Source organism: Akebia trifoliata, chromosome 7, assembly GCF_017979445.1.
Source record: "Akebia trifoliata isolate Shusen 1 chromosome 7, ASM1797944v1, whole genome shotgun sequence".
NCBI lineage: Eukaryota > Viridiplantae > Streptophyta > Magnoliopsida > Ranunculales > Lardizabalaceae > Akebia > Akebia trifoliata.
The window spans coordinates 26801163-26819425 of NC_141381.1; the positions used below are offsets into that span (position 1 = coordinate 26801163).

The 18263-nt window shown below is 34.5% G+C and overlaps 1 protein-coding gene across 1 annotated transcript; it reads left to right on the forward strand.

The window, feature by feature from the left end:
- The first annotated feature begins 13554 nt into the window (after positions 1-13554).
- LOC147398663 (putative pectate lyase 5) lies at positions 13555-15525 on the forward strand. The gene is made up of 4 exons (XM_086447921.1): positions 13555-13743; positions 13871-14611; positions 14774-14912; positions 15013-15525. The coding sequence occupies exons 1-4, from the start codon at positions 13634-13636 to the stop codon at positions 15232-15234; spliced, it is 1212 nt and encodes a 403-aa protein (XP_086304047.1). The 5' UTR covers positions 13555-13633; the 3' UTR covers positions 15235-15525.
- Positions 15526-18263: the final 2738 nt, after the last annotated feature.

Consider the following 18263-nt stretch of genomic DNA (forward strand, 5'->3'; position numbering starts at 1 on the left):
TTTACCGACGGAAAAATTACCTTTTAGCAGCGGAAAAATCTGCCACTGTAGATAAAAAATGTTGTAGTGAATTAAGACTATATCATTCTTCTTTTTAAAATTTTAATATAATTTTACCCCCACAAAAAAAAAAAAAAAAAAAAAGAGATCTCAAAAATTTCTGTTCTCAAGTCTTTAAAATTTGTCGCTCTTTCCATGCAAGAGAGGCCCAAACACATGTAGGATCGTGAATTCTCCATCCTAATTATGCTTTTATCAAAATTACCCATTTTGAACAAAGTTGTATTAGTTCAAATCACTAGATTAACACAATTTAAAGAACAATAATTCATAGATGTTTGGCCCAAATCTTGTTCGACATATATAGCAAAAAAATCAAATCAATTGAAAATGTAAGACACCAAGAAAAAATCTAGGTCAATGGGCAGGAAAGAAATGGAAGAAAAAAGAAACATAATTACTATCGTAGTTGTCCTAAGTTCAATTCATCCCTAAAAAATATAGAATCTCTCACTTAGCAAAGTCACAAAATTTACAAATTTAAACTTCTTTGAATAACAATTAAATCGACGAATTAATTGATGAGTTGCCTATTAATTTCACCCCGAACAATTAACTCTTCAACATTTTATCTTCTTCAACCTTCAAATCTAAAGAACTAGGGAGGTTGAAGATGATGGATGCTTGGAAGAAACACGAAAACATCATTTGTATAATCTCCAAAAACTTTTTTTTTTTCATAACTTTCTCGGATTCATCCGAATTAACCGAACTAATAACCCCACCGAATGATTGCCGAGTCCAAACTTTGTTACTATGCCTCCCACCAGGGGCGGAGCCAGGATTTTGTATTCGTGGGGGCAAATTACAAATAAATTTTTTTTATGATTTTCTATGGGGGCAAAGCAGTAGAATGTTGAAATTTTGTGGGGGCAAATTACAAATAAAAAAAATTTCAAAACTTCTGTGGGGGCAAAGCAGTAGAATGTTAAAAAAAAATTAAAATTATTAATACCTCCCTATGGATTTTAGAAATTCTTGTGGGGGCAATTGCCCCCACTGCCCCCACTGTAAATCCGCCCCTGCCTCCCACACCCCCTAAGCTCCAATGATGATTTTAAATTCAAAATATAATGAAAAAAAATAAATTAAATTAAATTCCCTAAATATTCCATCCATTGATATTTATACAAAATATTCATATACTTCCTAAGTTCTAACAATAGCCCATAAAAAAGAAAGAAACAAACACACATAATTAAAAACATATTTATATGAAGCAGAATATAATCATATATATATAACCAAGATGAATAACAATTAGAAAAATATCAAAATTTCTCGATAAATTTCGCGAGAGAGTCATAAACAACATAATCTTTCATTGAGAAGCTGAGGGGAAACAAAGATCCGGGGGAAGACAAGAAGACATAGAATTCCAAGAGACTTCAGCTAGAGTAACAACAAGGTAGAGTAGAACAATAAGAGATAAAGCAACAACAAGCCAACCTTCATGACTTAAGAGCTCCATTAACAAAGGATACAAACAACCAGTTAGAGAAACTGAATAACCCAAAACTTTGAAATAGAGATAAGTAGGTAAGGAAATTTTCAGTTCCATTGAATAGAGACAGAGAGAGAAACATTATCTTTTGTTAGTATTAGCTACATTCATGAACTTGTTTTAATTAGCCTTGGCCCACAAGGCCCAAAACTTTTTGACCGAATTCTTCGAGTTGGGTATGGGTGCAACTTTGGTGGGTTGGGTTCATCCTAAGGTTCAAAAACCAATTCCAACCCAAATAGGAATCGGGCCCTGGTGATTTAATTAATAAGCTGTGATCAAGTTGTTGGTTTAATATCCATCCATATTAGAGGATTCAATAATTATTAATTCTTGGATGAAACCCTCAGAATTTCGTTAAATTTTTTACATAGCTGTGGTCTTTTCAAATATTTTAACGTACCACCCTCGACAGTGATCTTCTATGAGAGAGAGATGATCAGATCCCAACGTGTTTTTTGCACGATTTGATTAATTACTTAATTTCTTTACTGTTTTATCTTTTAAATCAATGAGAAGAAAATAAATGAAGTTTTTGCTTTCGATTACTTTGACAAATAAATCAAAGGGTTGCTAAATAATATAATTTTTTTTTTTTAATTTTTTTATTGAAGCTAAATAATATACATTTAATTATATAGTAATCAGTCCTTGGTTAGTTACGCTACCTGAGGCCTTAGTAAAAGCCCAACTCATGCTAGAAAAATGGTAGTCGAACCTTAACTTGGCCAGGTTGGGTTGAGTCCATGAGAGTTAGGTTAATTGGTAGTCGGTTCGCAAATTTAACCCCACCCATTAACACCCTTTCGATAAAAAAGCAGATTTTAAGGGCATTTTCCAAACATAATTTGAAATGTCTTTGAAGTTAGGATTTGGCAGGAAACCGCCATATTTGATTTCAAAATAAAGGCACAAACCTTCAATTTAGTTGCCTTCTCTAGTCAAAAAATCGAAAGTAATAAAGTAAAGATAAGAAGATGAACTCATTTGGGACAAAATCCTTAATAATTACTTGAATAAGGGCTCTATAGAGATAGATAGTATAAACAAATCCTAATTAGAGATAAATTTTATCTCTAACAAATCTAACAATAATCTAAACATATCTTAATTTTCAATATGATTAGTGGTATCGTAGCACACCTGATTACAATTCCCCAGATGGATTTATATAGAGAATAGTAAAAACATATCTTAATTTGAGATAAACTCTATCTCTAACAAATCTAATAATAATCTAAACACATCTTAATTTTCAATATGATTTGTGATATCGGAGTGCACCTGATTACAATTCCCAATATTTGAATAAGGTTTATGGAGAGAATAGTAGAAAGAAATCCTAATTAGAGATAAATTTTATCTCTAACAAATCTAACAATAATCTAAACCTATCTTAATTTTCAATATGATTTGTGGTATCGCAATACACCTAATTACAATTCCCCATATTTGTATAGATTCTAGGAAAAACCAAACTTCTTGAACTTAAGAAAGATTAAGATACTAAGAAATTCGTCGTCATCAAATAAATTAATAAGCCTCCTAATTTCATGAACCTCTATCGAGCAAGCCATGAATCACCATTTGAGAACGGTGATCAATGGCCAACAACAAACCTTTCTTAATTGCTTCTACCTCATGAAAGATAACCAAACTACTCATAGAACAACATCGACATGGGCAATAACTACGTCTCCATTAGAATCCCTAACCGCTACTCCTTGACCTTCGAGGCTTCCTTTTAAATGAGTCATCAATGTCAACCTGTCATGTCCCACAATTTGCACGCCATGTGTGTGGGTGGGAGTTGGGAGGGTGTCTCTAATCAACGAAACATATGGCATTGATTCACATGATGATCGATGAACACCCAAGATTATCATTGTCTTTACAATTGAAGTTCCAATTATTCAACATTAAATTTTAAAACATAATTAAAAAAGAAAAGAAAAGAAAAGAAGGATAACAAAGTTTAATTCCCTCAATCCATCCATTGATAATTTATAAACAATATTCACATAGTTCTAAGTTCTAAAAATAGCCCATAAAAAAGAAACAAACAATACATAAATGAATCAGAAAATAATCAAATATAAAGGAAAAGCAACAAGAAAAGTATCAAGTTTTTTCGATAAATTTGTGAGAGATTCGTAAAAATAAACATAATCTTTCATTGAGAAGCTGAAGGGAAACAACGATCCGGCGGCAGACAAGAAGGCCTAGAATTCCAAGAGGCCTCAGCTAGAGTAAGAACAAGATAGAATAGGGCAAGAAGAAAGAAAGCAAAAATAAGCCAACCTTCATAACTGAAGAGCTCAATTAACATTAACCAAGACACAAATTACAAAGAAACAGTTAGAGAAATTGAATTTTCCTCAACTTTGAAAATAGAAATAAGTAATAGATAAGGGAATTTTCAGTTCCATTGAACAAAGACAGAATGACAAACCACCATTATCTTTTGTTAGTTACTGTTACATTAATGAACTTTTTTTATGTCAGCTTTGGCCCAGAAGGCCCATAACAAGGAAACATGTTGAAACCCATCATGCAGTTATAGGCCCAAGTCCCAATATTTTAAGTTTGAGGACTTCTAAGTTACCGACTATAAGAACAGTCTACCACAGGGGTGTCAATGGGTCGGTTCCGGTTCGGTTCCTATGATATTTGGAACCATAACCTTTATATTTTATCGGTTCTAGTCAATTCTGATTCCGGTTTTAAAATAAGTAGAACTGGAACCGGAACCATCAAAAATCATGGGTACCCTACGGTTCCCATTCACCATACCAGCATATTGGGGCATGTGAAGAGATATCTGAGCCATTGATGAGCCTCATCACATATGGATGATCTCCGAAAAACGGAATCTAAGGGTGATTCTTGTGTTTGCACTTTTTGGACTTTTTTTTCTAGATATCTCATCTATGGTATCTATTCCATTATAATTAATGACAGGTGAATATTGTTGATCGAAAATTATATTAAGTAAATTATTAAATTAGAAAATTATATTTTCAGATAAATCTATCAATGCATTCGAAATAATCTATTTATCATAATATCCATGAAAGCCCCTGATTTTGATTTTCGAGGAGTCTTTCCTGTAGCAACATGTGCATGACATGGTAATCCAACAGCATTCAAACTTCGGTGGGTTTAGTCTATGTTGGGGTGCACACAAGGTTCAAAGCATGCAAGCCAAGTCCAATCCAAATTGAGATTGGGCCTTATATGCTATAATTAGTCTGACCAAAACTCTGGTTCGATATTTGATCCATATTATATGATTTAATAATTATTCCCTTTGTTCCTTCGGTACTTTGGATCACCACTAATTCCCTTCACGATTTGATTAATTACTCAATTTTCTCTACTGTTTTATCTTCTAAATCAATAAGAATAAAATAAATGATTTTTATTTTATTTTATTTTATCAGAGACAACTTTGTCAAATAAATCAGGAGTTGAAAATGATGAGTTTTGGGAGATAAAAAATGGGTTACCAAATAATATACATTAGTTACATACATAGTAATCAGACTTAGGTTAGTTTCGCTAACCGAGGCCTTTGTGATAGCTCAAACCCAATTTTTAATTGGGCTCAAAAATCTTAAACTAAGCCCAACTCAAACTATAAAAATGCCAGTCAACGCTGACTTGACCAGGTTAAGTTGGGTCCATAATCGGGTTAGGTAAATTGGTAGTTGGATCAAATTTTAACCCGATCCATTAACAATTTAACACCCTTAGGTTACGGAACGCTTTTGATTAGAAAAATAAAATAAAAGGTAGATTCTAAGTACATATATATATTTTTTTTCCAAACATGATTTGAAGGGTCTTCCAGATTTGGTGGGACTCACCAATCCTAAAAATGCTCAGATTTGGAGAACGGTTTGTCCCATAGCACACAAATCCCTCTCCTTATGTCGTTCGTTAGCTTCCAAAGAAATAAAGAGAAAAAATGGTGGATTTTAAAGTAAAAGGTTTCAAGATATTTAATGGTTGCCCTTCTATGGTCAAAAAGTAGAAAGTAACAAAGGTGAGTATGAGATATGTTGAACCAATTTGGGTCAAATCTTGATTTTCGGCCCATAGGAGGACAAATGTTGATAGATTTGAATTTTCCTTCTTTCGCGTTTGAAATTGTCAAAAGCTCGTACTTTAATTCGAAACAAATCATGAATTAGTGAAAGTGAATCAATTCTTAGTCGATTTGTACGAGATTTGTAGAGTATATCAACTCCGAACTAACCAATTTGAAAACCCAACCATTTTGAGTCACCGAATTTCGTCCTTGGGTTTTGGTAAGAAAATTGAAGACGGAGGAAAGTAAGGGTTTCTCGGCTAGAGGTTGAAGATAAGGGCATTTAGGTTATTTTACCTTAGAATCGATGGGTAGGTCTAAATCCCTCACTTTTTCTACTTTGCAAACCAGAAATCTTCTTAGCTTAGACTTATTAGGATTTGATGTGCAAGGTTCATGCATCCTTGCCATATGTCTTTTCTAAGATTGGGTTTAACTAAGTCTAATATACAAGCAGATACTATTTAGCACGTATGATGCATCTATTTCTTTAATAAAACAAGAATAGACATGTAATAATAGAAAAGAGATCTTGCTTTTATGCTTTTGTTGGTCACCATATTGTGGGGGTGGTAATGGTGACAGCGGCGTCTTTATGAGATTATGCAATTTTTTTTCTTTTTCTTTGAATAATGATTTTTTGACGCCCTCCCCCTTTGACATACGCCCCATCTTAGAATCGTAGATCATTTACCTTGAGATATGCAGAACAACAAATCTCTTTCTTGTGATTCCAAGGCAAATGAATGATCTACAGTTATGTGATGGGGATGTATGATAGAGGAGGGCGTCAGATTATCATGATTTTTTTTTTACTGGGAATCTCTATAAACAACGGATCGGGCTTGTATTTGGGCTTTGCCCAGTCTATAGACTAGTCCTGAGGTACGTGCAACGCTCATATATTACATGCATCATGACATCAAGTAAGTGAAGGTGTCCCATCGCAGGTGGCCTCTTAAGGAATTAATGCTCATACTAGGTATCAAACTCACGACCAACGATCATTAATCGCTCCGAAATTGCCATTGAGCCAATCTCCCAGGATTAAGAAATGATTTGTTTTATCGTCTTCTTTTCCATTATCTTGAATTCTTCATTGATAGGGTATTTATTGAAAAATACTCTGAGACCAAACATTTACGAACTAAAGAAACATGGTGGCGTTAACATTATTCAACATTCACTTAACTCTCCCGATTAAGATTTAATCTCTTGATATAATTTACTATATACATGAAAACATCACTTGATCTAGAAGTTAGGTTTTCATTAAGACTTTCAAAAGGAAATTAATCTAAATCATACATTTTTGGACTTTTCTACAATAGGTGCTTGGTAAAACATTATGTATTTATTTGAGAAGAGACAAGATTCTTGTGCTAATTGAGTAAAAATAATTTCTTTCCCATTCTCAGAGCATGCAAATTTGTTAATGATTATCTGTACTAATTGAATAATTCCCATATTTCTTATCTAAAAACCAAAAAGGATTGGACACAATAATGATGTAGTTTGACTTTTTTTAACCCTAAGTCCTATATAGCAATCTAATTGATTAAAGCAAAGAGGGTAAGAGTTGAGTGTGGAAGGGAGGGGGTGCTTTTATGATTAGTACCAACACCTTGCACATGACTTAAAATTATTAAGGGGGTGCATTGTCTTCCCCCCCCCAAGACTTATTAAGTTATTCAACCTATATAAAAATGATGTTAGGTGGGATATATAATTTAATTCAACGAGTTGACTCGAAACTCAGCAATTGAATTTTTAGGTGATTCAGTAATTAAACTTTCTTGGGAGTGATTTTATGTATTAATAGAAAATGGAGATAATTTTAAGTTTTAGAGATATTTTAATTAATTGTTTGGCCTGAGTCAAATCATGATTCATTGAATCTACATAAGCTGAGCCAAGTTTTCGAGTTTGCAGAGGTCAATTAATATATTTGGCTCATAATGCTAAATTATGAATGGTGCTACTCTATTTGAATGATAATTTTTTTAAAGGTAATTTTGAAGTACTTCCCAGTTCCCAGGCTTTTAAAAAACAAAAATTAAAGAAGACAACTTGATTTTCTGAGAGAGATTATATTGCCACACCAACAATTCCTAATGCCACCCCAAGATGAGTGGTAATTTTTTGGTGATTTAAATTTGAATTGGGGTGTCATTAGCAAATGTTGGCGTGTCAATAGAATCTCTCATTTTCTAATTGTGATGACATAATCCTTGACTTTGGTCTTCCATAAGCAACTAACAAAAAAATAACCGAAATGAACTCGTTTGCACCTTCACACTGAGGGTTTCCCCCGTCTTTATTTTTCCACAAACCCATCTTTCTCAAGAGTAATTTTTTTTTCCAATGTCGTAGGGTATCTTCACACCCTTTGGAATGAGAATAATCTCTACAGTCGCACCTCCCGACCCTATAAAAATTTAACTTTTTTAACCTCATCAATCTTGCTCGACCAATAATGTTTAACCTATTGCAAAATAACCAATCTTATCAATCTCCCTAAAAAAATTATCTTGTTATTAAGGGTTTTGAAGGTTGACGGGGATGCAATCATGAGATCGAGAGAAGGTTAAGGGTATGTTTGTTACAAATTCCAGCTTTTGCTTTAGGATTACGTATCTAGGAGAAGCAGAAGCTTGGAGTCTAGGAAGCTACATCCAAGAGAATCTTGTTTGTTACAAAAGCTGGTGAAAAAATAGTAGAAAGAGGTCGAATTGATTTTATTATTTAATCAATAAGTTAAGAAGAATGAGGGATGAAATCGTCATTTCATCACCATACGTTCTTCAATGTTGGCTTCTCATAGTGGCTCGCGTGCAAAAACAATCCTAGCAAGACTTCTCAAAAACACAATTTTGGACTTCCCGCAAAAGCTAGTGAAGCAGAAGCCATTACTAACAAATATGTTTCTCCAGCTTTTTCGACTCAAAGCCAAAGAAGCGGGAACAAACAAGCCCTAAATTTTATTTCTACCCTAGAGAGGGCATTTAGGTCATTCTTATTAATCTCTCATTGAAGACTGAATCAAGGGGTATGTCATCCGCTTGAGAGCTAGGAACAGGGATATCTCTAGTTTTCACAAAAAACCAAAAAAAAACGTCCTCATAGGCCCACTCGAAGATGTCTAATGCACTTTCTTAATTCTGATGATGATAGTTGATTGGTGATGAAATTGAGCCAAGAACATCATATGGGTGGGGTCATTGGGCCCCAGATCAATCGATCACCATGATCAATAGATATCACGATATCGATCACCAACCACTAATGATGTCCACATCACAGTTATTTACCGTGGTCAGTGGAAACAAAAAAAAAAGAGATCATTTAGATTGTCTAAGAGTCATCGTTAGGCCTATTGACATGTGATGATGTTGATTCCTCCCTGTAATATAGTTGACAAATCAACAAATCAAATCATATTTGGTGTAATTGGATTTGAGAAACCTTTTTTCCTTCTTTTGGGTATTTTCTAAAATCTAATTTGTCTCACTAATCAAAATCTTAATTACTTTTGGGATTAACCATTTTTTACTAACTAACCTAATGCACCAATCCCTTATTACATTTAAAAACTCGTGTTGAGTTGAATGTCCATCGAGTCATGTCAACTAGAAAATTTGCGAGTTGATTCAGATGAATCAAATAAAAATTGTTTTCAAATATTTACTTGAGCAAGGAATATTCTTTCAATTGAAAATGAAAGTTTTCTTTTGTGTACAATTAATATGAGGAATATATATATATTTTTTTCACTTATCGTGGGTATCCTCACCGAAAGGTCACATACATATCACCGCCTTGAAAAGTTTTACGTGCAACTAGTTGAGTCGAGGGCCAATCAAACAGTGAAGGGTGGTCCCATACTTTGTGGGATTTCAAACACTTGACCTACCTTTCTTGAGGAGCTTATCAAGGCTCGGCTTACGACCAGGGTTGGGGCTAATATGGAGAATTTTGAATTGATTTCAAGTAACTAATAAAGTTAGATCAAAATTTAGAATATTCCAACAATTTGTGATTTTCATGAAGTGTTTTATGTGGAATGAAGAGTTAATGTTTAAAGTAAGCCATGTGCCCCACAAATGAGAAATATATTTCTAGGCTCAAATAATTCCTATTTGACTAAAAATGAACAAAATTTAGATAATTGAACATAAACTTTTATGTTAAAATTATCTTAAATGTCCCTTTGTTTACTTGAGGGCTTTTAATTTCTTGTGATACTAAAATTTGAAACAATGCAAAAGGAAAAAATGGTTTGTTAGGGTTCAACCCCAAAGCAATTTAATATAATTTATTATAGCTTAAAAGGAACGAACAAATAAACAGGGTGTGATGCAGAGTACAACTTTTCAATAGGTATGGCTAAGAAGAGAGACATGTAGCAAGGTATTTATGTGGTTGAGAGGGTGATGTAGAGGGCATATGGACCCACGAATGCTGTGGTTGAACCATTATAAGGTTGAATGATTGGTGGAGGTGGGCCAATCTCTCTCCTCTCCACTGGCAACTTCATTCGTTATGTTCTTATGCTTTGTAGATACACATACCAACATAAATACATTTATGCTGATCTGACACCCCCCCCCCCTATGACCTATACCCCCATCACAGTAGATCATTTGCCTCGGGTACACAAGAAAAAGATTTATGATTCTTTCTATCTCGAGGCAAATGATCTACGGTTCTGTGATGGGGAGCGTATGTCAGGGGACGTCAACAAATCATTATTCATATTTTAATTCATTAGGGCATGATAATGCATCTTAAGTTTAGGGTAGTCAATGGGCTAGGCTTGGGTTTGTGTAACTAGACGCATTTAAATATTGAGTTTTATTGAATTCGGATTTTGGAGTTAGGACCGTCAGAAGATCCAGTCCGAAAGATTTTGTTATTTGGTGCGGTTCAATTATTAAACAAATTGGAGTCAAGCTAGGATTTTGAGGTTCGATTAAAACCAGTCCACTAACGATCTTATACCATTATCAGATTTATCTAAAAAATTTAGGCTCGATTGAGCGAACCACATTCTTTCATTAAAAATATAAATTTTAAAATTAAAGATTGCTTCCAGAGCTAAATCTTACAAAGGATCTCTGACGTTCGGATTACACATAAAAGTTTGAACTAGAGTCTTCATAATGTATCGACCAAGGAATGTTGGCATCGACAAACCTTTAAATGGGAATTTTAATTCTGCCAAATTTAGAAGTTGAAGAATATTCTAGAAGTTACAAGTCCTAAAAAAAATTGGGAACCCAATGATGAGTTGGAGTTGAGTTTGCCAATTTTAACTTTCCATTTCAACTAGACAGATATAACAGTTAGAGGACCTAGTTGGTTCTAGTTGTACAGACCATCACGGGTGTACCACTTATACAAATGGGCCCATACATTTTGACAATTTAGACTTATTAAAGACACGTATAGTCTAAACTATGGGCTCCACAAAAAAAAAACGCAAATGGGATTGCTTGGAAACGTACGACACGTAGCTATGTAAACTGTTCAACACACGTTGTGTGGATCACAGCTTCCGAAGGTTGCGAAGTACCCATCATTCTTGTCATCTATAAGATAAAATAATGGCCCAACAGTACATGGTTCTATTCCTTCTAGCTTCTGTTGATGTTAGTTGGATAAAGTGGATCAAACTAACTAATATCTAACGGTCCATTTTTTTCGAATCCTTAATCAACGGCTGACATTAAGTAAGATGTGACAGTAAGTGGGTCCCATGAGAATTGTTAGAGGGAACAAACCTCACATGGGAGAACGTGCCTTCCTCTCAAAAGTCCAAGTCAGCAATTTGATGGATAGTACCCACAAATACGGCTATTGGTTGGTCCAACCGACACGTGCCTATGAATGATTAATTCTTATGCCACGTCATCAAGGTTATATGATCTTTGTTTGGCGGGAATTCTCGGCGCGGTTTACGGGTAAAAAATAAAAATATGAAAAATAAAACAACGCATGTGAGCTTGGATTTTCGACTTTATTTATATTATTATATTTAATTTATTATTTTATTCGTATTTAATAATGACATTTGTTCGGTTTGTGCACATAAGTCAAGGTTGAGGTTCTGGGCTCAACATAAAAATATTAATTATAGAAACTAAAAATCTAAAAATTTGATCCGCTCTAACGGCCTTAAAGTTGGTAGAGAAGTTAGTCTGGAAAAGAGCCAAAATGAAAGAAAACAACAGCCGACACTGACACTAAACTGTAAGTTTTAGTGTCGGTGTTATATATATCTATATATAGGATTGTAGCTAATTGTATTAAATATTCCAAATAATTAATTTAGAGAGTTAATATTGTCACATCAATTTTTACTAATGCAATACTAATTTTTTTTTATAAATTAGTAAAAAATATTTCACATAATTGGTGCGCCATTAGCAAAAAATGTTGTGATAATAGTAACTCTCTTAATTTATTAGTCATATATATTAGATTTTGAAGCCGACCTTGGTGGAGAACGTCACCATAAGTGTCCACGTGAAAGGTTCGATTTTTTTTCTTTTAAGTTTTTTTTGTCCTTTAAATTTTTTTCAAAGAGGTTAAGAAAAATTTTTATGCACATTTTTATAACCAAATTGGAGGTTGCACAAAGAAATGCTTTTTATTAATTTAATTCTGTTTCGAAACTATCTGCATTTTCAAACTGATATTAATAAAGACCTTCGTCTGTAATATATAATAAAAAAACTCTTGATTTTTTTTCTTTAAAATCAATTATCTTTAATTACTATGAGAAATTATTTTTAATCTATTGAATCTCATCTTAATCCATCATTTACAATCTCGCTTTGATTTATTGTTAAAAAAAAAAATTTGATTTTTCTATCTAGAAGTCCATTATTGTCTACTTCAAACATCTTGTCTCATTCTTGTGGTTTGAAGGTTGAAATTTATAAAATTTTAAGATTGAAAAGGATTATTGAACAAAAAAAATTGAAGGGTGAAGTAGATAAAAATGATAGGTTAAAATTCTTACTCAAGAGGTAAAAATTAAATGACTAGTTTTCGAAAAAAAAAAATTAAATAAAAGAGCAAGGGTTTTTATTATAGACTAAAGATTAGGGCATTTTGATCAATTTCCATTAATCCATATGAGTACATCGAAATATTCATCAAAACTTAGAGGGGAGTGTCTAAATCACATTTTTTTTTTCTTCTTTTAAGATCTTATTGACTCTACTTTTATCTAGACTTAATTTTCATGTTTTTAAGAATGATGTCAACATGTCAAGTCCATATATGAAATATCCAGGACAAATATAAATTCCAATATCTGAGTCACTTCACCTTTCACTCGGTGGAATCTCACTTGACTCGACCATATCCATTAGACTAAGATCAAAAACATCCATCATTGTGGTTGTAACACTAAGGTTGTGTTAGGTTGGCAAACGACATAAAATTAATGTCAAGTTTGCCTCAAATCGTATCATAATTCCTAAATTTCAATACAAATTAAAATCAAGAAAAATAAGTCTAGAAGACATCGACTCAAGCTTATTGTCGGAATCCTATTAAACGAAATAATATTTGATTCAACCCTCTAAATAACAATAAAGATTGATATTGCCTAACTTTATATTTGGAAAAAATCATAAATATGATTTTTTTAGACTTTTTTTATTAAATGGATGAGAAATATAAAGGTTGAGAGAGAGAGAGAGAGAAGGAGAGAGTAAAAATAAATAAATAAATAAAGTCTTGGCTTCCTTTGCTTACTTAACGACCCAAACTACCAAATGAGAATCCTTTAAAACCGGTAATCACGAAGTAGAGGGTCCCACATTTTTAGTTTAATCACGCCTTTTCTCCCGGCTTTATTCCTTTATAATCCCCTCTCCATCTCTTCCCTTTCTCATCCCTCTCTTCCCATTTCTCCTCTTTTATTTCTCTTCCAAACAAAGAGAAGAGAGTAAGAAAGACAAATGGCTTCTCCATCTCTCACTCTTCTCTTCCTCTTCTCTATTCTTGCTCCAACACTCATTTCCTCCTCACCAGTTCAAGACCCTGATCTAGTAGTACAAGAAGTAGAGAGGTAAACTAGTACCTATCTTCATCCCACATTGTGCTTAATTTAGTAGTACTAAGGTGTAGTTAGTATTTAGTTTATAACTTTACATGTTTGGCTAATATAATGTGTCACATTTATTTTTGGGTCTCAGGAAACTCAATTCCTCTAGGAGAAATTTGGGCTACCTCTCTTGTGGAACTGGCAATCCCATCGATGACTGTTGGCGGTGCGACCCCAATTGGGAGAAGAACCGCCAACGGTTAGCCGATTGTGCAATTGGGTTTGGTAAGCAAGCAATAGGTGGAAGAGATGGTCGCATTTATGTCGTTACGGACTCTAGTGACGATGATGCAGTGAACCCCAAGCCCGGCACTTTACGATATGCTGTTATCCAAGAAGAGCCTCTATGGATCATCTTTGCTCGCGATATGGTCATTAAGCTAAAGGAAGAGCTAATCATGAATTCATTCAAGACGATCGATGGAAGGGGTGCGAGCGTACACATTGCTGGTGGGCCTTGCATTACCATACAGTTTGTAACCAACATTATCATCCATGGGCTAAACATACATGATTGTAAACAAGGTGGGAATGCTAATGTGAGAAGCTCAACTAGTCATTATGGTTGGAGGACCATATCAGATGGTGATGGAGTCTCCATCTTTGGTGGTAGCCATGTATGGGTGGACCATTGTTCTCTTTCTAACTGCAATGATGGACTTGTTGATGCCATTCATGGGTCCACAGCTATTACCATATCAAACAATTACATGACCCACCATGACAAAGTCATGCTCTTGGGACACAGTGACACTTACACTCAAGACAAGAACATGCAAGTCACTATAGCCTTCAATCACTTCGGAGAAGGACTTGTGCAAAGGATGCCAAGGTAAAGTAATAAAGTCATAATGAGTTAACTTAGCCCCTTTTTGTTTTTATTTTTTATTTTTAAATATTCCAAATATTGGACGGTGAGTGATCGATCGACTATAGGTCAAAATAATGATCAATATTTTAAAGTGGGTCATGGTTGTTGGGTTCAAATTTGCAGGTGTAGACATGGCTATTTTCATGTGGTGAACAATGACTACACACATTGGGAAATGTATGCCATTGGTGGAAGTGCTGAACCTACCATTAATAGTCAAGGAAATAGATTTCTTGCACCAGATGACATGGATAGTAAAGAGGTGTGGAGCTAGTAATTTAATTTAATTTTCACCTTATATGTAACATTATTTTTTTTTGTGGGGGGGTAAGACTAATTTTTTTCAACCATTAATGATGCAGGTGACCAAACATGAGGATGCACCAATGAGTGACTGGAAGAATTGGAATTGGAGGTCTGAAGGAGATTTGATGTTGAATGGTGCTTTCTTTACGCCATCCGGGGCAGGAGCATCGTCGAGCTACGCCAAGGCTTCGAGCTTGGGTGCAAGGCCTTCTTCTCTGGTGGGTTCGATCACAACGGCAGCTGGTGCACTCAATTGCAAGAAGGGTTCCCGTTGCTAATCGTAATCGGTTGCAATTGTTTGGAGATGAAATTTGGTTTAATTCTCCTATAATTATTATAGAATTGAATGAATGTTGAAGGGATGAGGACGAAAGTACTAAATTTGTATTTACAAGCAGTTAGGCTTGGTCTTGTCTTTTGTTTTTGCTTTTTTTTTTTTTTTTGGGTGGGGGGGGGGAGGTCTTATATTTACAACCTCGGTTTGGTGCTCTGAGAACCATTTCGGATCCTTCAGACACAAGTCCAGAAGTGTTGACAGATTAAATTTTCTATATATTGGCTTCATACAATCTCTCTCTCTCTCTCTCTCTCTCTCTCTCTCTCTCTAGATTTAAAAAAGAAAAGTTACACACCACCACCTTTTAAGAGCATGGAATATGTTGTATCATTCAAATGGATTAAAGAGATTGGGTGAAGATTTACTACTAATATTAATTAATTGGCTTCTAAGAACCAGATAAATAGATCATAACTGGTCTCAATATCACATAAAAAAATTCAAAATTTGAGAACCTAATTTTGAAATATCAAAGTGTTCAAGCACCTTTAAAGGTATAAATAATTCCACTCTAATGACTTTCCAACCCTCCCCTTTAAATTTCTCAAAGAATGAAAATAATACCCCCTACCTAATAATTCTCTAAAATGCATTCTCCTCTCTTTCTCTCTCATGATATTTTTTCTTGAGTTGGGCCCACATGAGAGGTATGATAGGTGTTGATGGGACATAAGGGGTGAGCACATGCCTTTGATCTTCTTTACTTTAGAAGAAATCTTCTGAGGACAAACTATAACTACATCTTTGAAAATGTGGCATCCACATTCATTTCTTTCTTTTGAGATAAGTAATTCCCTACCATATACACACCCATGGCCGAATAAGCAGCTTTGTAAAAGCTCTTTGTCTCCAAAAATTCTCAGTTGCTATTAAACTCACACCACCAGCTTTAATTGTGACACCCCTATCCATGAGTGCATGGTAAGCATGTTGTTTTCCTCTAACACGCGCCATGGAGTGTACATACATTAGTGTGAGACCTTGACATATTCAACAAAACAATGTGTGTGATCATTAGATTAATGAACATTTTTTTATCGGTAAGCTTGTTTTTAATCTGTTCAATAAGTCGGCGTTGACGGGATGATTTGAGCCCAAGTCTTTTACATATCATTTTCCAAAGACTTTACCAACTAAACTACTTAGCACATGCTGAATTAATGACCAATCAATTATTCAATGATGGTCTTTCTCCCGCTGAAAGTTGTTTTGGATTTGAATTGACCACCGCTCGATGATCACAAGGTCGAAGAACAATTGCATATTGTGATGTCGATGTTTGGAGACCCACCCACATGGGTGGATCTTCCTAAACAATTCAGACTATGACCACTAGAATGAAACCCACAAATCAACAATTAATGACGACTTTCTTCACATGACATGTTTGGCTCACTCATTTTGAATAGGGACTGCTCATCAAGCAGCCAAGGTTCTAATGGTTACTAATTACAACTACTTCTACATAGATAGTATATCTATGTTACTGCCCCAAGGCTTGGGAAAGGGACCCATTATATGTCATGCGTAACATATAGAATCTATCGATTCTACAGTTTTTTTTCCTGGAATCAGCACTAGAGATAGATCTTCTACGTGGGACCCCACTCATGTGAGCACAAACCTTACATGTACACCACATATATTGGGATATTGGGCCCAGCAGACAGCAGTACTAGTTGTCCTCCATAGACAATGATCCACAGTACATAGAAAGCTTGTACATAATGCATGTGGACCTGGACCCTAGCCCAATTATACAATTTACAAATGTCTAGAGTGTGATCAACACAATTAGAGGGCCCACCTCACTGGAATCCTCCTCGTTCTCACCACCGTACTTTGCAAAGAAGACAATATGAAAAGTTTTATGGATCATAGATGAAGTGAACCTAACCCAATAAATATTGGGTACTCTCTCTCACAGAAGTGATGAATCTGTGGTTTGAAAGTCGTGTAGTTTATGTGGTTTGGGGTTTAATGGTACATTATTAAACATAGAAGAGGGCCTCAGCGTTTGTTACAAGTACTTGATAATTTTAGCTAGGATCCGAAAACTAATTAAGATATGCAGTTACCCTCTATAGTACATTAAGAGGACTTCTATGTCTTGACCTGGTAAGTAGGTACCACCATCCCAACGACCCTACTCACATACACCCATTATGGATATAGTCGGTGCACAAATCGGACAGATAGGGTCACCCGTTCACCCATCTAATCAATTTATTATTATTATTATTATTTTACTTTTTAATCTCTAAAAAGCGAGTTATCAAGGTATTGTCCTTGAACAAGAGAGATTTACAATGTGAGTCGTCCTTCACATTGACTTGTCAAGATCTGATATGACTCGTCCGAGTCAACTAGTTTTTTGTATTTATTTTTTAAATAGAAATATGATGTGGTGACAGAATTTTCTAATCCACTACATTTTATAAAAAATAAAAATAAAAAGAATCATGATTTTTTAATATAAATCATTTTAAATTGAACTAAATGATTTATCTCACCTGAGATTAGATTACTCGGTAAACCATAATTTGTGGTAACAAGTGACAGTGTTCAAGAAGTGCCTTTCGGGTCTAAAAGCATTTCCAGAAAATCTAGGCTTATTTAAATAGTTTATGTTAGACATTTTGATATTCATTTTGAACGGTACTTTCAGGACTAGAAGCAACTTTGACATTTTGGATTTTTACTTAAAATTTTGGTCTCATTTAAATATAATTATTTGTGTCTAAAAACCTTATTTTCCAAGGCTGCGACGTTGAGTCCAGATTCTCTTAGAAACTAAAATCTAAAAGTTAGTCGAGGCAGCTTCAACTTCTGACCCAGTTTTGGAACCTAATTTCTATGGAAATCTGAATGTGGGCCAAAGAATCATTTGACTTGGAAAAAGTGTTTTGGAGGTGTGGGGAACCTCTCCCTCCAAATGATACCTTAATTGACAGAATTGAAACAAAAATA